The sequence below is a fragment of the Polyodon spathula genome, chromosome 17 (assembly GCF_017654505.1).
Source record: "Polyodon spathula isolate WHYD16114869_AA chromosome 17, ASM1765450v1, whole genome shotgun sequence".
NCBI lineage: Eukaryota > Metazoa > Chordata > Actinopteri > Acipenseriformes > Polyodontidae > Polyodon > Polyodon spathula.
This window is the reverse complement of record NC_054550.1, coordinates 2,957,128-2,977,079: the sequence shown is the minus strand read 5'-3', so window position 1 is coordinate 2,977,079 and position 19,952 is coordinate 2,957,128. Positions and strand designations below refer to the sequence as shown.

At 39.6% G+C, this 19,952-nt stretch overlaps 3 protein-coding genes across 8 annotated transcripts; 2 read left to right on the top strand and 1 right to left on the bottom strand.

The window, feature by feature from the left end:
- Nucleotides 1-1,951: 1,951 nt before the first annotated feature.
- Nucleotides 1,952-11,405, bottom strand: LOC121330019 (autophagy-related protein 13-like). 5 transcript variants are annotated; one of them, XM_041276221.1, is made up of 19 exons: nt 11,206-11,405; nt 10,586-10,667; nt 10,229-10,309; nt 9,684-9,803; nt 9,259-9,305; nt 8,927-9,067; nt 8,644-8,684; nt 8,423-8,519; nt 7,963-8,061; nt 7,352-7,445; nt 6,848-6,946; nt 6,147-6,239; nt 5,375-5,514; nt 5,051-5,171; nt 4,786-4,863; nt 4,437-4,550; nt 3,897-4,025; nt 3,025-3,100; nt 2,833-2,924 (listed from the first exon to the last, which is right to left on the bottom strand). In XM_041276221.1, coding segments are annotated over exons 2-19 (1,641 nt in total). In that variant the 5' UTR covers nt 10,655-10,667; nt 11,206-11,405; the 3' UTR covers nt 2,833-2,922. The 5 variants fall into 5 exon arrangements, with proteins under 5 accessions (XP_041132154.1, XP_041132156.1, XP_041132157.1 ...); XM_041276220.1 differs by lacking the exon at nt 3,025-3,100 and having other exon boundaries at nt 1,952-2,924; nt 11,206-11,403; XM_041276222.1 differs by lacking the exons at nt 3,025-3,100; nt 6,147-6,239 and having other exon boundaries at nt 1,952-2,924; nt 11,206-11,404.
- On the top strand, nt 11,326-14,092 carry LOC121330020 (putative nuclease HARBI1). 2 transcript variants are annotated; one of them, XM_041276226.1, is made up of 3 exons: nt 11,326-11,404; nt 12,252-12,972; nt 13,104-14,092. In XM_041276226.1, the coding sequence occupies exons 2-3, from the start codon at nt 12,303-12,305 to the stop codon at nt 13,478-13,480; spliced, it is 1,047 nt and encodes a 348-aa protein (XP_041132160.1). In that variant the 5' UTR covers nt 11,326-11,404; nt 12,252-12,302; the 3' UTR covers nt 13,481-14,092. The 2 variants fall into 2 exon arrangements, with proteins under 2 accessions (XP_041132160.1, XP_041132159.1); XM_041276225.1 differs by lacking the exon at nt 11,326-11,404 and adding an exon at nt 11,612-11,697.
- A 1,004-nt stretch (nt 14,093-15,096) lies between these two features.
- Nucleotides 15,097-18,994, top strand: zgc:110699 (uncharacterized protein LOC325371 homolog). The gene is made up of 7 exons (XM_041276820.1): nt 15,097-15,525; nt 16,177-16,313; nt 16,701-16,757; nt 17,095-17,171; nt 17,347-17,491; nt 17,646-17,739; nt 17,985-18,994. Exons 2-7 carry the CDS (start codon nt 16,235-16,237, stop codon nt 18,172-18,174), a joined length of 642 nt encoding a protein of 213 aa, XP_041132754.1. The 5' UTR covers nt 15,097-15,525; nt 16,177-16,234; the 3' UTR covers nt 18,175-18,994.
- Nucleotides 18,995-19,952: the final 958 nt, after the last annotated feature.

Genomic DNA, 19,952 nt, shown 5'->3' with positions numbered 1-19,952 from the left:
ACTCGGTCTGCTGTGGCCAGTCCCACCTGTGGTAGTGCGCCTTGGTGTCCCTGCTGTCCCAAAGGCAAAGATAGCAGGGAAACTTGGTAAAACCGCCTTGGAGACCCATCAGGAATGCCACCATTGCAGCCTCTTGATGCCATCTCAGAAAAATGCAGATATGTATCCACTTAGGCAGCTGGAACTAAACTGAACTGGTGGGCTTAAGGCCCCTGTAGTTATACTACTATTTATATTACTGGAAAGTTCTAGAAGTTACTCCAAGTTTACTCAGCACTGAATCTATCTGGAATGTTAGGTAAGTTTAAAAATATCACTGTCCTGGTCACAAAAGCAAAGTTTGTGGGGAATAATAGCCATTTTCTATACTTTTGAGGCATAAGCAATTAGGAAATAACACTTACTACCCAGGAACCAAAAAAAAAAAAAAAAAAAATTGTTACACTGTGTTATCAAGCACTTCACTGAGGTTCCTGCTTTGTTACAGTTTTAGCAAAACATATTGAACAATCCTATCCTTATCAGCACAGATTACTGAAGGATTAATCAGAATCGTATTCGATTGTTCGCATCGTGGGCTGGTACTCAAGTAGATCAACACATTATAAGGAATTTGATTAGATTTCTTTGGCGAAAAAAGAAAGTTAAATAATTATAACGCAGTACAAAAAGCAAAAATCCCAAATTGAAGCTAAACTTTTATTCAAAATCAGTCGGACATGAATCATTTCAAAGTGCTCAGAATCTTAATCCAGCATGCAAAGATCCCAGCCTGAGTTTTTTTTCTTTAATCAATGTTGCATTGCCGCATGGTTGCTGAACCAGCCAAAGAACAAAGTTATTTTCGACAACATGTTTTCACGAGAGATATGCCCGCGTTACAGCTTTTTTAAAAAAACTATCAATATGGTTTCCAGATCAATATTGATTTTCGTTTCAGAGGCAGTTACACAACGCACGCTTTTTATTAAGGCAAGAGTTGACTTTATTGCGGAGAATCCAGTACTAGGTGACTGACCCCTTCCTTGAACAATTCAGGCTTTTCAACTCGCTTCCCAATGTATTCTGGTCAGTGTAGTCCTGCAATGAAGGGTACCACAGCACAGGACAGCAGATGAATCGTAAAGGCTAGGTTTAGAGTTAGGTATTGGGTTAGGATTAAGTTTTAGGGCTGGGGTTTCTAAGGTTAGGGTTGGGTTGGTGTCCAAGAGGTGCCAAGCTCAGGAAGTGAAAGGTGGGAGTGTTTGGTAAATGCCTTCGAATCATCGGATGCCCCTAGGGTAGTTTCTACTGGATGTTCCTTTCTGCTACGAAAGGTACCCGAGACAGGTAAAACATACCAGAATGCACTGCAATACGATCGAGTTGAAAAGCCTGAACGGGCTCACTCTGTCCTAGTGCACATGGAGTAAAACGGTAACCCTCACTTCTGAGAAACACAAAGCCACTAATATATATATATATATATATATATATATATATATATATTATTATATATTATATATATATTTTGAACTGTCACATCCATAGGAAACAATGTTACATCTTGCATATTGCTAACCCTTAGCACACTGCACACACACACATACACACACACAGTATATTGACATATATGGAATAGTGACTAATATTATCCAACAACTTTAGGTAATATTTTGTAATATATTTATATATTATATATAAAGAAATGCTAATAATGCAAACTCTGTTTTCTATTTTATTGCTTACATTTTCAAAACCATGCAGACTTTTAAAACAGTTACACACCATTATTATTACTGTTATTATTATGGCTTTCCTTTACAAATATGACAGCAGATGAACTATGTGTTATACAATATGGAATAATTAAAGGATCATAATGGATTTACCTAAACAAGAAAATTTCTTTTAAATATATATTCTATATATATATATATATATATATATATATTATATATATGGGTATATATATATCTAGACCGTCTGGGGACCTTCTTACAGTGTATGATTGAACAGAACCGTTCTGAAAAGCAGTCTTACACATTCAAAGTTATGTCAAGTTCTATTAGATAATTACACAGCCATGCCATACTAACAATGTTTGGGACAATCTTATTTCAGTTTAAAGAGACCAGCTAATACACTGCAACAGGGAAAGTGCAAAATATTCTAAGGCTAAATAAAAACCAGTCCTTTTAATTGAGAACTGTGACACTATTATATTTTAAACTGGTGATTCATAAGGGATGTAGTGCATTAACTAAATCTGTATCATACTCTGTGAGCGTGCTTGAGTAATTCCACAACAAGGTTAGCTTGCATCTGTAGACACAATGGCAGTTCTAAACTAATTTACTTTAGTCCCAGCCAAGAGTCTCAAGAAGCACACAACATACAGAAATAAAATGTCATTAACCTTATTTTCAAATCACACGTTAAAAGCAGCTATAGCCACTGTTCCTCGAAGCTTTCAAAAAAAGGGTGGTGGGGGGAGAACATGGCTCATGGCTACAGATTCTATTCATTAGAAGGGAAAACACACGGAGATTTATAAAATTAAAAAAGTCAGTTCAAACAAACCAAAATGTGTTTCTTTAAAAAGTGGACTTCACCAAGCAAATAACTTACTTAAAAATGAATAATGCTTCCCCCTTTAACATTACAATACAAACAGCATTGGTCAGAGATGAGTCAGAGCTGCAAGGAAAATAAAAACAGTTTGGTTTATATAGAAAAACTAAAAACAATAGAACATAGTTTCCCTACATTTGATGTGGAATCCAGTTTAATGCAGCTATTTTTTTGGCTTCAGAAAGAATGAGGAAAAGGGGATAGGCAGCTTGAAACATTTGTTATTGTCCATCTTACTGCAGGGTTTCTACGAAAGCATCAAATTCATCAATCTTTTGCTCATATAAGGCCAGCTTCACAGGTAGCGTGTCCTACAGACAGGGGGAAAAAAGAAAAAAAAAAGGATTTATGAACACATCAGGATTTAGCTCATTAAGACCACTGTAAAAGAGAGTTCAAATAAACACCTACAGCAGGGCTGCTCCATCCATCCCATTGAAGTTAACGCCAGCTCCCATTTCTGATCCTTGAGGACTGCTAAACTGGCCTGTAAGTTTGTGAGGCAAACCCCAAAACATTTTAAATACCCGTGTCACTGTGACAGAGAAAGAATTAATCTTGGTTATACATCTCCCTCCCGACCTGTGAGGGCACTGTGTGAAGAGGGCGTTGTGTGAAGAGAACAGTGTGCCCCGGACTGGATGGTCTGACGATTCATTCCAGGGAAAGGTGGAAGTTAGCCATCTAGAAAGGGAGTGCAGCCATAATACACCAAGTCACCGCCCCAGATAGAAAGATGTAGCAATCGCCGATTGGAGGAAAAGCAATTGCACTCGCTAACCAAGGGGGCGTGGCTGAAGGTACAAAAGGGGATGTGGCCGAGCGAACTGCTCCTTTGTTATGGTTACGAGTGAACTGTTGAAGGAGTGCAATAAAAGAACCGTGAGTGTTTAGTGTTTGTTTTGTCGTTTTTTTAACTGTACTTGTTTGTTTGTGAGATGGCTAACACAGTACAGGAGCGGTCTCTAAAGCACTAACCCGGCCAGCACTGCAATACTGTTCACCAATAAACTGTATTTCACCTCTTGCACATCAGCACTCACTCTGGACTTGTGATTATGTGTGTGTGTATGTTCTGGGACTGTAACCCATGGTTAAAACAGTTGTCTTCCTGGGATTATTATTTGCGGTTGCCAACACCTGGATTACAATTAATACAAATAAAGAATCGTTTGGACTGTGAACTTTGTTGTTTGTCATCTGTTTACGCATTACATCACCTCTACACCTGTGCATCTCAAACTGCTTTTTACTACCCTTTACGAGGCTTAAGCATGCCTTACCAAGTCCTCTGCCATGGACTGTGCGCTGACGTCAATAGAGAGGCTGTTGAGCTGAGGTGGGTTCTGAAACTCCCGATAAAACGTTCCCAGGTCAATTGGAAGGAGATCATCCTTTGAAAAGGCAGGTTTCTGAAAAGCAAGTGAAGCACAATCAAAGAGATGTTCAAAGAGACCTAATCAAATGAGTACGGGGTCTGTTTAAAAAACAAAACAAAAAAAAACAAACAAAAAAAAAACTATTAACTTGCGTCATATCTTATGATGTGCCAGGTGCTTTAAGTCTTAAAGGTATAAAAGCACCACAAAAAGTTAAACTTATAAGGTAATCAAAGCTGTGCAGAATCTAAATAAATAATTCAACCTAAACCTTGATCCGCGTGTCATTTTTAATAAGGGAAATAAGCTCCACACAACGGTGAGCAAGATGCAAGTTATGACTTGGCCTAGTGTGTACAGGCTCGGCTCATATTCCAAAAGAGGGAAGATGGTACAGCACCCCAGAGAGAGAGAGATCAAAAGCTACAGCTATTAAGTGCTTACAAAGTCCACCATGACAAAATCGTCCTGCAGAGGCCCACTGCTCCCAGTCGAGCCATCAGAATGCAAACTCCCCTGCAGTGGAGACTCAACCACTGGGGAGTCAGGAGGGTTGACCTGGGGAACAAACATGGAAGACAAGATTATTATTAGCAATTCCATTGCAGTGCAATCACTTTATTACAAATGCATTAAAGCCTTTGCAGTCTTAAACCTATTCAGGGGTAGAAGGCAGGGGGTATGCAGATCAAAGAAGGGCTGAAGACCGAAAATTCCTTGACTTAACATGGAGAGGGAGATTAAACAATAAATATCAAATCAGAATACATCTGCAATACATCAGATTGCTCACCATAAGGTCGTTTTCCTCCATGTCAAAGTTCTTTGGTGCAAATGCAGCAAAGGGTAAATCCAAACATGCTGTGGTCACCTGAAACCGACAAAGCATTGCAATATTATAAAAGAAATGCCCATTTACAAAATTGGGCCAGGATTTACTAGGCTTAATAATAAAATCCTAATGCTGCAGTCGGCAGCCCCAGGACATGAAATCCTGTATAATGTTATATTTAGCGCATGACTATATACAGAATTTTACTGATGGATTCTGCTGTCACCTGGTTGGCAGGCTTGTTGACGAAGGCCCCCACTTTCCTTGTGAAGGTGGTTTCTAGGATGTCTGGTGGAGAGCTGCTCTTCGCCTCACTGCTTTGGGATAACGTCTCCGCCTCCTCCCCACTTTGAAAAAAGAACAAACATCATGGGGGGGGGATCAGCAGGCAGTACAAACACCACAATACACTCCTCTCTGGCAAAAATATTTACATGCATTATTTTTTCATTATGAATGTATAACTAAGTATTTATTTTAGTGCAACTGCACAGATGCGGTACTGAGAAGAAACTATTATGATCTTTATGCATTTGTGTAGAGTAATCACCTGCTGGAGGGTGTTGCTGGGATACGGCGAGCCATGCTTGAGGGGGTACAGGTGGGCATTCTTCCGTGGTCGGCCGGGGTGCCATGTGAGGGCTGCACTGGGGCCTGGGGCACTCCCCCCTCCTTCCCAGGGATAACCATCTGAGAAAAGAAAAAACCAGGTTAAGAAATGATAATCTTTTCAAACTGTACAGCAGCTGAGAAGTCACCCTCTGCAGTAACTGTGTCCTAAAGGGCCAAATCGTCATCTAAAATTACCAAAACATAGGAAACGGAAAAATAACCATGACATGTTTTCATATCATTCTGCTGAACAGCAAGCACACAAAAAGGGACCACATTAAAACAGAGCTGAAATTATTTTATTTTTTTTTGTAAATCCTATACATAGACGAAAACTATATTGATTTATTAGGACTCTCTCATGTGGTTAATTGATCTTGACTATTACTTTATATATATATATATATATATATATATATATATATATATATATATATATATATATATATACACACACACACACACACACACACACACACACATATATATATATAAAATGTTCCCCATTGCTGGTAATTTCTAGTGTGGAGTGCATCATTTTGGCATATAGACCAATAGATGGGAATGTGCATTTTATTTTGTCATTCACTTTGTCATTTTTTTTTACTTTGATCTGGTTTTGGGGTAAAACACAGATAACCTGTTACTCAAATCAGTTTGCAAGTGTTTTGCCATTGTCATATAATCAGCATTTCTCTGGGTTTGGTTACCTGGTGAGGATGGGCAGCATTAAAGACTGGTTGGTAGCAAAGGTCAGCTGATCCGAGAGCAGGTGGATGATAGGAAAGACGAGAGCTGTACAGCTAAGACAGGGGGAGAGAGAGAGAGAGAGACAGAGAGAGAGACAGAGAGAGAGAGGAGGAAAGACAGAGGCTAAAAAATCATCAGAAAATAGCAATGCAGCCAGAAAAATGAGTTGAGTTGGAAGACTGAAGATTTCTGAAATGTTTTTCATCCCTAACCGGTACAGCAAACCAGTTTAATTAAAACTACATTTTCAACAACTCGGCACAAAGTGCTACAGAACATCAACTACACCTATGTCTCCTCAGGTGCATGCTTGATGAGTTCCCAATAAGAGTAATAGAATTAATTTTTATTCCTTAAATCCTTGTCCAAAAGGAGAAACTAGGAGTGACATTGCCAGGAAAGAAGTTTAGGGTTTTTGACCTCCATCTCCGCTGGTAAACAGAACACTTCAAGAACTGCTTCCAGAACAAGTTTTCAACAACAAGCGATGTGTAAACGAGTTCACATTTTCCATTCAGACCAGATAAACACACACACACACACCTAAATGGATTTGGGCTATGCAGAATGGTTAAATGAAGCAAAACAAAGTTCATGTAATTTCTCATCTAAATTCAGAATTCATTATCGCACCGCAAATATCTTTCTCTACTGGACTCACTTGGTGGGAAAAGGCCAACCCCATGATGGGGACTTTCAGAGTGTCCATCACCACAGATTTCGGTGTCTGAAAATGTGCCTTACTTACAGTACACACACACTACACACAAAGACATACACAGAAACAAAACAAAGAGAAAAAGAGATGAAAGAGAGAAAGGAAAACACAACTTCAAAAGGAAAATGAATAAAAGGACAAACGCACACTGGTGACTTGATGACTTGGACCGCAATTTCACCTAACAGTCATGGTAGGTATAATGTCACATCATCAAGTCACCAGCTGGAAGCCAATGTAGAAGGTCCCCTTTTTAAATATAATATCAATCTTAATTTTAAATGATTTAGACATTTACAGGATTTGTTTTCTAGAAAGCAAATTCATATATATATATTTTTTTAAATAAAAAAGTGTGACTTATACATTGGCTTGCTCGACATGATAAATACAGGTGCATAAAAAGAACTCCATGGTTATTTCAGAATTCTCCATTGTCTTAGTCACCTGTGAAGGGGGAGAGGTGGAGAACGACGTGGTGCAGACCTCCTGTGAATCCTCCACACCAGGGTATGTCACACCTTCATCCTCAGTTGCTGTCCTACGGAAATAACATTTATCCTTCAATACAAATGGAACAAGTTTTAGGTACCGAAGTCTCTATTCAAACCTGAGAGTCACTGAAAACTGCTGTTTTCACACAAAGCAAAATAATGTTCCAATTAGCAATAAATACAGCCAGATTTTATAACTAAAATATATACAATTTAAAAATGTGTTAAACCTCCAATTGCATTGTTACGCCTCCACATTTACAGAATGACTAACTTATACAAACAAATCAACGTGGTTATTGATAAAACAGAAACATGCTGTGTTGCTTTGTTCACAGTGTAACAAAAGAGATGATCACAGGGATGGAAGTAAGACTCCTGCACAACAGTTTCACCCATTTCAGGTTTAAATATACAAGATTAGACACAGTGTAGCAGCAACAAACTCAGATGAGTCATCTTAAAGCTCATAGTAAAACCAGGAGTGGATCAGACTGCCATGCAATGGGAGTCTTATTTCCATCCCTGTGAGCTGGATATTCATTCCATGAGATTGCAATTTACCTGTAGTTGCAAGGATGCATATGTCCCATGTTAGCGAAGGGGCGATCCACAAAATGATCTATTATGATCCCCATGATGGGTGCAGTCCGCTCAAACTGTCTGTACATACAAACGGGTAACATGTTTCAATAAGACCCTTACAGTGACATATCAGGCCCTTACATCTCTGAGCAAGAGAGAGACAAGAGTTAAAGTGTTCACCTCTAAAAACATATCTAGTTAAGAATCTGAAATCCAGTTATCTCTAATCCTCCTTAATAGATGAGACAGAGAATTAAAAACAGCTGCAAGCTATTATTTAGCTGATATGTGCTGAACTGCTTTTGTAGGGAACGGTATAGAATGGGGCGAGGGGGGGTGCAAGCTTCATGCATCAATATGTATAAGTTTAACATATATATTACTCAGGAGATAAATAGTTTTTTTGTTTTACAGATGTAGCCTGACTGTCTTGAATTACCTGGTGGACATGAAGGCCAGGTTAGTCCTGTAAGCACACGACAAGGTGATGGTGCCGACCGGAGTCCCTACTATCCCAACACGTACACTCTGAAAACCTGGAGGAAATTACAGACAAGACCAGCAAGGGTTTTAGCAGTGGTGTAGATTAAGTTAGCAATTAATGGCCCTCAAATAAAAGGGACCCTGAAATTCTTGTAATTAAGTGAAACCCAACTGTACCTTCACCCAGTCCAGTGAGCTGCACTTCACCAAAATATATCCTGTAAAAGATGCGACCACAGTGTAAAATCAAAAAAAGAAGATATTTCTTTCTTTCGGTTTCCTTTAAGTATTAAGGTCTTTACTTAAATGACATCTAAGTTTAAAGGCAAGGTCGTTATCCGATGTAGCAATACAGGTGGACTGGAATTATGATGAAAGAGAAACACAAAACCAAAACAGTAAATAAATAAATAAATGGAATGATGGTTAAAGATCAGACGTTCATATCTTGTCCACTTACCTGTAGAGTATGACATAGTCGTGTCCCTGTTTCCTGGACAGCTTGTATGCTGGTGTTACCCTTGTTATTGCAAGTAAGGATTTCAGTAGCAATGACAGTCTGTTGTAAACAGTGTATGACACTTTGATATCCTTATCACACCTGCAAAAACACAAGGATCAGGTGTAGTTATGTACAGTTATTAAGTCTGTAAGTGAAACAATACAATTACATCCTGCACCTAAGCATGTATATGACACATTATAGGAATTGATCAAACCTAAGAAGTATGAAATTATTTAAAACTACCATTAAAAGTGATTAAACATAATTCTGTAATGTATAGCACTTACTTTTCATTCATTTCCAAGCACCATGTCTCGAGTTCCATGGAGTCACCCTGTAATAAAGAAAATAAATTATAGTTTTATTATTAAAGTTTTGCTGTTGAATTACTAGTATAAAATTACAATAATAATAATTTGTTCGCCATGTGCCAGGTCAAAGAAATAGGTATCAGCAATGTTTGTTATGAAGCAAAGACATAATTAGTCCAAAATGCAGAATACATATTTGACTTATACAGGGACAGAAATAACTCCTACTGCATAGCAGTTTCCCCCATTTCAGATTGTAATACATGCTTGATAAGCTACAGTGTACAGCTAACAAGCCCAGGTGTGCTGTATTAAACTCATAACAAAACTAGGAGTGGATCAGACTGCTATGCAATGGGAGTCTTATTTCCACCCTTGCCTATCTGTTCCTGGAAACATACCTCTGAGGTTTTAAGGGAGATTTCCACACACATGGACCTTCCAATGCCTGGAAGCTGCCCAGCCAAAGCCTTCTTAGCTTCATGGGTAACTTCAGGGATGTCTTTTATTGCTAAATTGAACTGAAAAGATTACAAAATAATAATGGTTGATCAAATCAAATCAGTAACGTACACCCCCCCCAGGTAAGGCTATAAATAACACATGGCGTCATAATCAAAAGAAAGTCGGTCACCGTGGACGAGGTTACATCTACAGCACGAAGAACAGCATGTAGCTTCATTAATAGGTCATGCAATCAGCTGTCAGTACAGTGAAAAACCAAGGTTACAAAGCCTCAGATTCACAGTACTGCGAGTGGAACATCTTTAGGTCATTAGTATCACCTGAAAGATACATACAGGAGATATAGCTTCCAGGAGACAGTGTCTACAACCTAAAGACTTTGATCCTTCAAAAACTTGGTTTTAATGGAAGTTCAACCCCAAGAATGATTTACTACACTAAACCGAAATCCCCAAGTCTGCTATAATCAGCGGGCGCTTACCCAGTCTGATCCTGTCGGGGAAGAAGACGAGCGTGTACAGATTTTTTCACCAAGCCGAGCTTGAACAATTACCTGTACGGTCTGGTGGGGGGGAATAGAAACAAGAGTTTTGTAATTGCAATATTTAAAGACTACAGTATTCAAGTTTTGGAGTCTTAAAATGCCCACAGATGCAGGCATCTTTTTTCACCTACGTGTCTTATGATAATCTTTAAGATATGGGCACTGACAGAAATTCCTGGAGTCTACAAAACAGGTTCCAAGAGGCGTTCTGGGATTTAAGTGGTTAAAAGTTTCGACAGGGGTTCTACTGAGGGGGAAATTGCGCACACATCTACTCTCCTTCAGAAATATTACCTTTAAGGCAAAAAACTTAATGAACTTATCCAGGTCCTTCTTATCCTGTGGGCTCAGATCACTGTCCATTATAGAGGAAAACCTTTAAAACACAAATAAAGAAATCCAAAACAACATGAAACCGGTTAAGGTAACTAGAATTTACTTTGACCATCCATTTAAAAGACGTGTGCCAATGCTAACGGTGTTTCAATATCGAATGGCAACTTCGAGACAGCACGCATTATATAAACAAAACTTATTTCACGTGCTTCCGTCATGAATATTGAAAAACACCGTTACTATTTGCATAATATTTTTTGTTCGTTACTGTGACGTGGGTTTATATTATATTATATAACACACTGCGAAAGACGCTGGCAACGTCTGTAGTACTGCCCCCCACGTAGTGGTAATACTAATATTATTAACGCGTACAAAAACACAACATATTATAAAACAGCAGAGCCAACTGGTTGACAACACAAAAGCTGGCAACCAAAATCATTTGTGCAACACAAACAACAACAAAAAAGCAACACTGAATTTAACAACATGCTGACAGATAGCCATTAGCGTACTGTGTGAGCACAGTAAATATGTCTGCGCTTCGTTTTGGTAAAACCGATGACCATACTCACAGCTCATTCCACAAACTGATTATCGAGGTCCTCTAACGAGAATTTCGTTTTCTCTAGGTAAAAGTTGGTGAGCTGGGTGGAGATTAACAATACCCGGGGGGTGCTTGTTTGCTGAATGCGGTTTTATTGGGGTTCACGAAGCCAGCGAATCAGCCCGTGTCAGCGGCTCCATTTTTTCTGTTTGTTTTCATCAGGTCATGTAAGTAAATCCGGCAGTATTTCGACCGGAAAATGCAACTTTCGACATTGCAAACATAAATAATCAGACAAAGGTTGAAACCAAACATACGCGTTAAACATAGTAGATATTTTAGACACTTTTATATTTTATTTCCGTTTGCATTTTTACACTGTTATGTATCGTCGAAAGTGATTTGGTGGTTGCGTTGCCTGGCGCTCAGTGGGAGCGGAAGGGAGCCGGCGTGGGGGGCGCTCTGTTCATTTAGAGGATGGTTAACGGGAGCGGTGGGGTGAGGTTTGGCTGGTTTTGCGGTAGGTTTGTATAGTAGTATTGTAACAGATGTATTGAACATTATTTGTATTTGGTTGCGTAACCTTTGAACAACTGTACGGTGTAGCGGCGTGTAAGCATATGATGGTGATAGTACAGGTGCAGTAACATTAATTATTGACAATTATCAGTTATTAATCTTTAATAAAATGCATTTAATTATACATTCTGGATACATACCTATAAACGATAACTAGAAGACGATCTTAATGTTGCCAGTACCATTAGATAAGTGAATGGCAAATAATCGAAACCTTTTTTTTTTTTTAAAGACTACATCGCCTTAGTTACTTTTATTATATCACCTAGTTTATTACGTCATACAATCCATTTTCACAACGTCAGAGTGCACACTACATTTGAAACATTTCGACGTCAACAAATATGAGACATGCTGAAATAGCTGGGTTTTGTTCACAGTCAACCTGAATATGTTGTTACCAATTTCTTTGATTAAATGTGACAGCGTCATCAATAGTTTGAATGTATTACCTTACCTCATTTTTATTTTGTCATGTTTTCTGTTTTTTTTCAGACCTTACTACGTATCCAAACGTCTGACGGATTATTTAACAGTGTTTTTTAAATGGCCATTCCTATAGCGGTCCTGGACTGTGACCTCCTTCTGTACGGTCGTGGGCATCGGACGCTGGACAGGTTCGACATAGAAACGGTGTCAGATGAGTTTTTATTAACTACCTTCGGCTTTCCTCGGGAATTCATCTGCTATTTAGTGGAGATGCTGGGCGAGACTCTGTCGCGCCCCACGCAGAGATCCAGAGCGATTAGCCCAGAAGTACAAATCCTGGCAGCTTTGGGCTTTTACACCTCCGGGTCCTTCCAGACGCGGATGGGGGACGCCATTGGCATCAGCCAGGCTTCCATGAGCCGCTGTGTCACCAACGTGACCAAAGCGCTGGCTGAAAAAGCAGCCGAGTTCATTGGGTTTTCCAGAGAGGAGGCGACGCAACAGCAGGCCCGGGAAGAGTTCTACAGAGTGGCAGGAATTCCCAACGTTCTGGGGGTGGTGGACTGTGTCCATATCGCCATCAAGGCACCCAATGCCGAAGACCTATCTTACGTGAACAGGAAGGGCTTCCACTCCATCAACTGCCAGCTGGTTTGTGACCCGAGAGGCTTGCTGCTGAGCGCTGAGACACACTGGCCAGGGGGGCTGCTGGACACAGCAGTATTTCAGCAGTCATCTCTGAAGAGGCTGTTCGAGGAGCAAGACAGTCATGAAGGCTGGTTGCTAGGTGAGTCTTGAATTACCGTTTTATTTAGGTAAACTGCTGTTGTTTTTACAATGGGCCTCTTTGGTCAGAGTAAAGGGTAATGGTACAGTGCAATCGCTTCATCACAGCAAGCATTCTTTTTTTTTTATTAGGAGATAGCAACTACCGTCTCAAGAAATGGCTGATGACACCTCTTCAGTACCCAGAAACCCCTGCAGAATACCGTTACAATATGGCCCACAGCGCCACGCACGAGATCATCGACCGGACCGTCAGGGCGATGCAGACCCGCTTCTGCTGCCTGGATGGGTCCAAGGGCTATCTGCAGTACTCCCCGGAGAAGTGCTCCCACATCATCCTGGCTTGCTGTGTGCTCCACAATGTATCCCTGCAGACCGGCCTGGACGCCTGGACTTTCGAGCGGACAGAAAACCCAGAGCAGTCAGAGGAAGGGTGCGAGACAATGGAATCCATGGACTCGGAGGCATTCCGGATCCGGCAGGAACTCATACTCGACCATTTCAGTTAATATACTGTCTCAGACAGAAACGAGACTTGAAATATGATCCCGGCTAAGGGATCTCTCCTTGAAGAGTGGTAGAGCGTGCTTCGTCACCCACGCTTGCCCCGTTTATATGCACAATCTTACTGGATTCAAGCTGCCCATTTGAGAAATGGATTCCAGAATCTGCTGCATGTTCTGCATGAAATCACTTTTGAGCTGGAATTGGGGTGGGTGTTTTGATCAGGTTCAGTTTAGAAGCATCAATTCTGCCGAATCTGATTGAGTTTGACATATAAACTCTGCATGTTTGTTTCCAGATTAAATAGTCAGTTACAGAAAGATTGATTCCTTGTGCGTGCGTTTCTGAGCTTTTAACGCTAAAGAGTAGAGTTCTTTAATTCAGTGGGATGTCAGTTTTCAGGATGCTGGTTACAAACTTGCTGTCTTGCCCTCCCAGGTCCACAACCACTCTTTAATCTTCAACAAGCCTTTGATGCTAGTCTGTATTATTCTGATAGTTACAAAAATGTTTCTGTCAGTTTATTTAAAGTGCTTCAAACATTAATTTTTCTGTTCTTTTATTTTCATTTGTGTCCTTACCTATTGTTTAATAAACTGCTGTTGAGACCTTTTGAAATGACTCGTTTTCAATGCCTGTTCGTTCTTTCTTTTGTGCTCTTTAACATTTATCCACAAAGATTCAATCTGTGCTTTATTTTGAACTCCTATCTGTGGTACGAAGCAGCCTTTTTTCATGCCTTTTTCATAAACTTTTGTATTTCTTTATATCGTGGTGCTGCTGCTACCATACATTTTGAGGTGAAAGCCATAATGTCAAACTGAGCTTGCAAACGGTAGCATTTTGTTTCCTCTTACACCAGCTGTTGCTAACTTCACAGTCTGCTGTGCAGGTTTTAAAGTGGTTCAGGTGTCCTGTGATAGAATGTGTCTTATGCTAGTAAAAAAAAGACATTCTATCTTTGTCTGTCCTGTGACTCGTTAAGTGGTTTAAATTTTAAGACTAATACATGTCAGGAAGTGTATTTCGTAGAGAATAATGGATTGCAGGCTGTGTATATAAACACTGACAATCTTGCTAGCGAATCTGATGGAGAAATAAAAAAAAAACGAGCAGAAACAAGTGTCACTTTTTAAATTGTTTTGTGTTTAGAAATACTAAAAGAAACTACTTAAATTCAATGGCCAACCGTTCTTGTTCATTTTCTTCGATTGAAGGCTTCAGAGGAATTGGAATTAGAATGAAGAATGAAGAATTGTTTTTACAAAGGAATTGACCCCATCCCTGTTTCAGATCCTGCTAGAAGACATCAGGGCGCATTTTCATCATTCTCACAACCTCCCGTGTGTGCCTCTGTCCCAGTGTAGATACGTTCTGAAAGATTCACAGGTCATAGCAACCAAGCCTTTTCACTTGGTTAAAGAATATCGCTCTGAGGGCAATAGACTTTTAAAGAACAAGCTGACTTAAATATAATTTATATAGCTAAATTAAGTTATTTTTTATGTAGACTATAGTCTCTGGAAATCTTAACAATGCACTGCTGTGCTTTTGTTTTCATTGCTCGATTGGCAGGCAGTAGGCCCCAGTGAGCTACTTTAAAGCAGGCCTGAAAGGGGATGGCACGATGTCCTGTCAGCCACAATAAATCAAAGTGCAGTTTAATGAGAGCTGGAAAGAAGATTTTACAGAATGAATTCAGATTCAAACCCGCTGTGACGCATGCATGGAGAGAGGAAAAAAAAATACTTCATGGGAAAAGAACAAATACCTTGTTTGCTATAATAAAACTCATTCCCTGGTTTATTCTGTTAATAATTAGTGCCTGTGCTGTGGGGGACAGACTGCCTGCTAGACTAAGTGGTATGTGATTGTAGCACAGAGCAGCAACATTCAACATAGACCTCACAGGGTACAGAACTGTGCACAGTATGGGAACGAGTCTAGTCTTTCTTTAAAGGGCAGATACATTTGCCTGATATACAGTATTGATCCTTTCTTCTTTACATTTTATAATTCACCTTTAGGACATATTCTTTCCAAAGCTAAGGTAAGTAACAATTATTATATTTTTTTTAAAGTACTTGTTGATTGATATTTAGGTATCATTTGAGAAATGCGTTTGCCTCTGTTGTTTTTTTTTATTGGTTTATACTAGAATGTTTTGTAATGTGGGCTATATGTTTTCTGTGTTTGGATGTGAATTCTTAATTTCAGTGCACTGTGTTTCAATCACGTGTTCTGTATTTCTAATTGAAGGGCTTTCTCGTTCTCAGTTTAAACTGCTATACTGTTCATTAGTAAAATAATTATCCAAGAGAAAAATAATTGGACAAATCCTCTTTGTGAGCCATACAAACAGAGCCTACTAACAATCTCCTGGACTAGAGGCAGTGTCAAACATTCACTATATAAAAAAACTTCACTCAAGATGGCCTTTCAAACAGTATTTGTCTGTTAGCTCTGTGTGTTTTGTTGTAGGTTCAACAGATTGAAATGGAATTGGCTAACTCCGTGTAACCCTCAGAAATGCAAATAGTATTAAACAGGTTTAAATGTATTAAAGAACCACCACTGTGTAACTGCTAGACTAAATAAATAATCTTACAAGCAAAGCTAGCAGAGGGATACTGGAAAATGTTTAGCAACAGTCAGGTCTTGTTGTTTACCAATCATTCCATTGTGTGACTTCTCTGGACAGCTCTAGGTAGTGTATTGATGGCAGTGATTGCCAAGGAGAGCTGGCTTCTCCTTAAACCATGACTGAGAGCAGCCAGACGAGGAGGCTGAGTCGAGCCAAACTGGTGGTCCTGGGGCAGGATAACTGTGGCAAAACTGGTGAGAGCTGGGGGCTTATTTCACTGACACTGATAGAAGTCCAGGGATGGAAATGAGACTATTCCAGGTTTTGCTACGAGCTTGATTAGCCACAGTGTATAGGTAACAAGCTCAGGTGTGACTTATTAAAATAGTAAAACCAGGAATGGATCAAACTGCTATGCAATGGGAGTCATATTCCATCCCTGTGCTGTCAATAACAGTCAATTTTAGTCCAAGTTTGTTTACTGTGTTTGTAAAATAATTATTCATCATGCATAATTGTTTAATGACACACGCAAAAGGGAGGTGCACACAATCTCTGCCATTCATTACTAGGTAATGTGGTTTGGGATTTATTTCTGGATCTGCAGCTAGCTTTGAATGTTGTGTTCTGTTTTCTTTCAGCTCTGTGTGTCAGATTCATCACCAAGCGCTTTATTGGAGAATATGACCATAAAAAAGGTAACACACCAATTGTGACAGGATAGCAAAAACATTACTGATCAAAAACAATGCAAAAATCACCTACTCCCTCTCCCAGACACAGAATTTCTCCTTCTTTATGTACATGAGGCTACTCCCCAATTATCTAATGGGCAACGACCACACCTGTGATTGTTGGCGGGGTTAGATTTAACCCTGTCACTGCCAACCTTGCATTCCCACACACACACTATCTACAGAGCTTCTGCCCTGCCACTCCAGACTTTAAAACAAACAAACATACAAAGAAATACTGCTACCTTTATAGGAGACGCTGTTAACTGTCCTGTGTTTTCTTTTTTAAAATCTTAAATAGCGGTAACATACAGGTGTAGAAAAGTAGTGGATAAAGAAGCAATTGACCTTGAGATACTGGACACAGCAAATAAAAAGGTACACAGGCGCATTGAATGTTTTAAATTATTATTATTAGTAGTAGTATTATGGTGGTGTGTTTTTTTTTTACTTTAAAACATCTGAAATAAAATAGATTTTATTTGCAACTTAACTGTTTGCACCCTTTAATTTTAAATTGGAATTCTATAGCAGAATGCTTTTGTACCGTCAGTGTGTAGGACCAGCTGCCAGCTCTCTGGAGAGCTCCATCAAGTGGGGGGATGGCTTCCTCATCATGTACTCTGTGACGGACCGCAGCAGCTTCGAGTCTGTGTCCCGCCTCAAGAGGCTCATAGACCACGTCAAGCAGACCCTAGGTGAGACACGGAGGGGTTATAGTTACCAAAACAGAATTACCAGACGCCTACAGTTCACTGACTGGTTGAATTATGAATCTCTGGAGTTTGTTGCACTGTAATACATGCAGCAATATTTTTTACTGCAGTAATAGCCTCCTGCGCTGTGTTGCAGGTATACCCACGGTTATTGTGGCTAACAAGTGTGACATGGAGAATGGACGTGTTGTCAGGATGGAGGAGGGGCAGTCTCTGGTTAATGATCTAAGGTACTTACTGTTTTGTGTCAGTGTTAGATTTAAGACAATGATCTTCTTTTACAGGCCGTACACCATGAAGTTATATAGTTATTGCCTAAAGAGCTGGGAATATTGGACCCCACACTTTAAATCTCAATAATACCCTCCACAGGTGGCATTGCCCCACATTAGTCAATACGGCAGGCAATTCAGCCAACTATCTGGCGCGAGTGGGATTACTGTAGTAATCTTGCAGCATTGTTTGTTTTTTCTAGGTGTGGCTTCTACGAGCTCTCTGTGGCTGAGAGTTTCCCGGCTGTTGAAGGCGCTGTCTGCGAGCTGATCAGAGAGGTCAGACTGGAGTTCTGCAAACACCTGATCGCCATGGAGAAGCGATCCCGCCTTCTCCAGATGAGACACGCCCTGAAGAGCAGACTCACTCGCAGCAAGACCGTGCAGTGGTGAGGGAGCGGGGAGTCTGGGGTCCAACATTGTTTTTCAGGATCTCAGGACTCAGAAGGGATGACTGCAGAAGTAGTTCATTTTTACATAGGGATTTGCAAAGACTAAAGCTTCTTTTTAGCAACAACACAGCAAGACACATAAAGCAGATTGGCAGGTAGCGGTGAACTAGTCCGTGTGCTAGCAGTAAGAAATAAGAAATAAAAATAAACAAGAGTATCCCAGAAGTTAGGCATCACAGGCTCCATCATAGTATGCTGATTAGGATGCTCTGTTAAATTGCATGCTGTTGACAATCGGCACCACACATCGCAATGATCTCAATTCGTTCTTTGCTTAAAGACATTTCACAAGTGAAAGCAATGGAGAGAAAACCAATCTTAAAAATTCTACCTGTAATGCGTGACTTGGGTGAGACCTTGTATAATATCAGCATGTAATAACCATTGTTAGCGTAATAAATAGCTTATTAAACAATGGCAAGAAAAAATCCTGAGCTCCGATTGGTCAGCCTTGCACTAGACCCGTGATGTTATCCCAGCATAACATCATGGATCTAGTACTGGCAACCTCCTCACTGAAAACCGCGACATATCAATCCGCCACAACACAGGCTAAAATTACACAATTCCTGAAGGGAATTTTACCTTAAACAATAAGCAGTTATGTGGGGCTTAGAGTGGGCTTAAACATTAACCTGAGCTGTAACATTAATATACTATTACAACATCACAATTAATACTTTACTAGTTTGTAAATGGAAAACAGGAACTATTTTATGAGGCGGAATGTTATTTCCACGTGCGTCTAATTAAAATCACTTTTAAACACATGCAATGAGTCTTAGTTGTTGTTTTCTCTTCTACCGTGCGAGTCATTGTACAATAAGAATAATGCACTCCAGGCTGTGTGTGTGCTGAAAGTGACATTTCATGTTCCCTTAGCTTTAGACTAACTTTGGCTCTGATATTTGGGTTTGTATTTAATTTTTTTTTAAGGTTGACAATTTAGGTATTAGAGGGTTTAGAATGGCTGGACTTGCAGCTTGCATCAGCCTTCCCAGGGACAGACTTTACATTCTGGGGAGACCATTATATGCAATGCATGGTAAATACAGTTGAAATACACTCAATATCAAAATCATACAATTAAAACCAGAATTCATACAAGAAAATGTCTGAAGTACAATAAACATTTTACACGAGGGGGCACATGCAAGTGTCCTATTCAAGTGTTCCCTATTCAAATGAAACCTTATATATAATTTTTTTGGTTTGTGTTTAACAAAGTGGAAGATATATATTTTGCGCACATTGTGTTATTTTAATTATAATCGCTGTGCACAAGGTTAAAAAAAGAAAAGTTGTGTGTACAGAGAGCAGAAAGGGAGACATAACTCCATATTCTACTAGACAATATCTACTTTCTACAAAAGACCTGCTGTAATGTTCTGTAGCCATTTAATTTTGTAGGCATGCTTGTGATGTGGTGAGGGGGTCTTGCCTTGCTCCCTGTCTTTAGTGTTCTACAGCAGGCTATTACAGATTTGGACAACTTGACAGTTTTTTCTTAAAGATCTGGTGCACTGCAGGTATTGACAGAAATTAGGTGAAACCATGACTCAATATAAGTTTTTCAAATAGTAGAACGCAATAAAGGATCTCTGGGTACATCTATTTTTTAATTGCAAACTTGTACATCAGTATCCTTCACTATAGGATGTATTGTAGAACGCTTATTAAATTAATGGGTTTCAGTTCTTTGAGTTTGTACCTCATTAA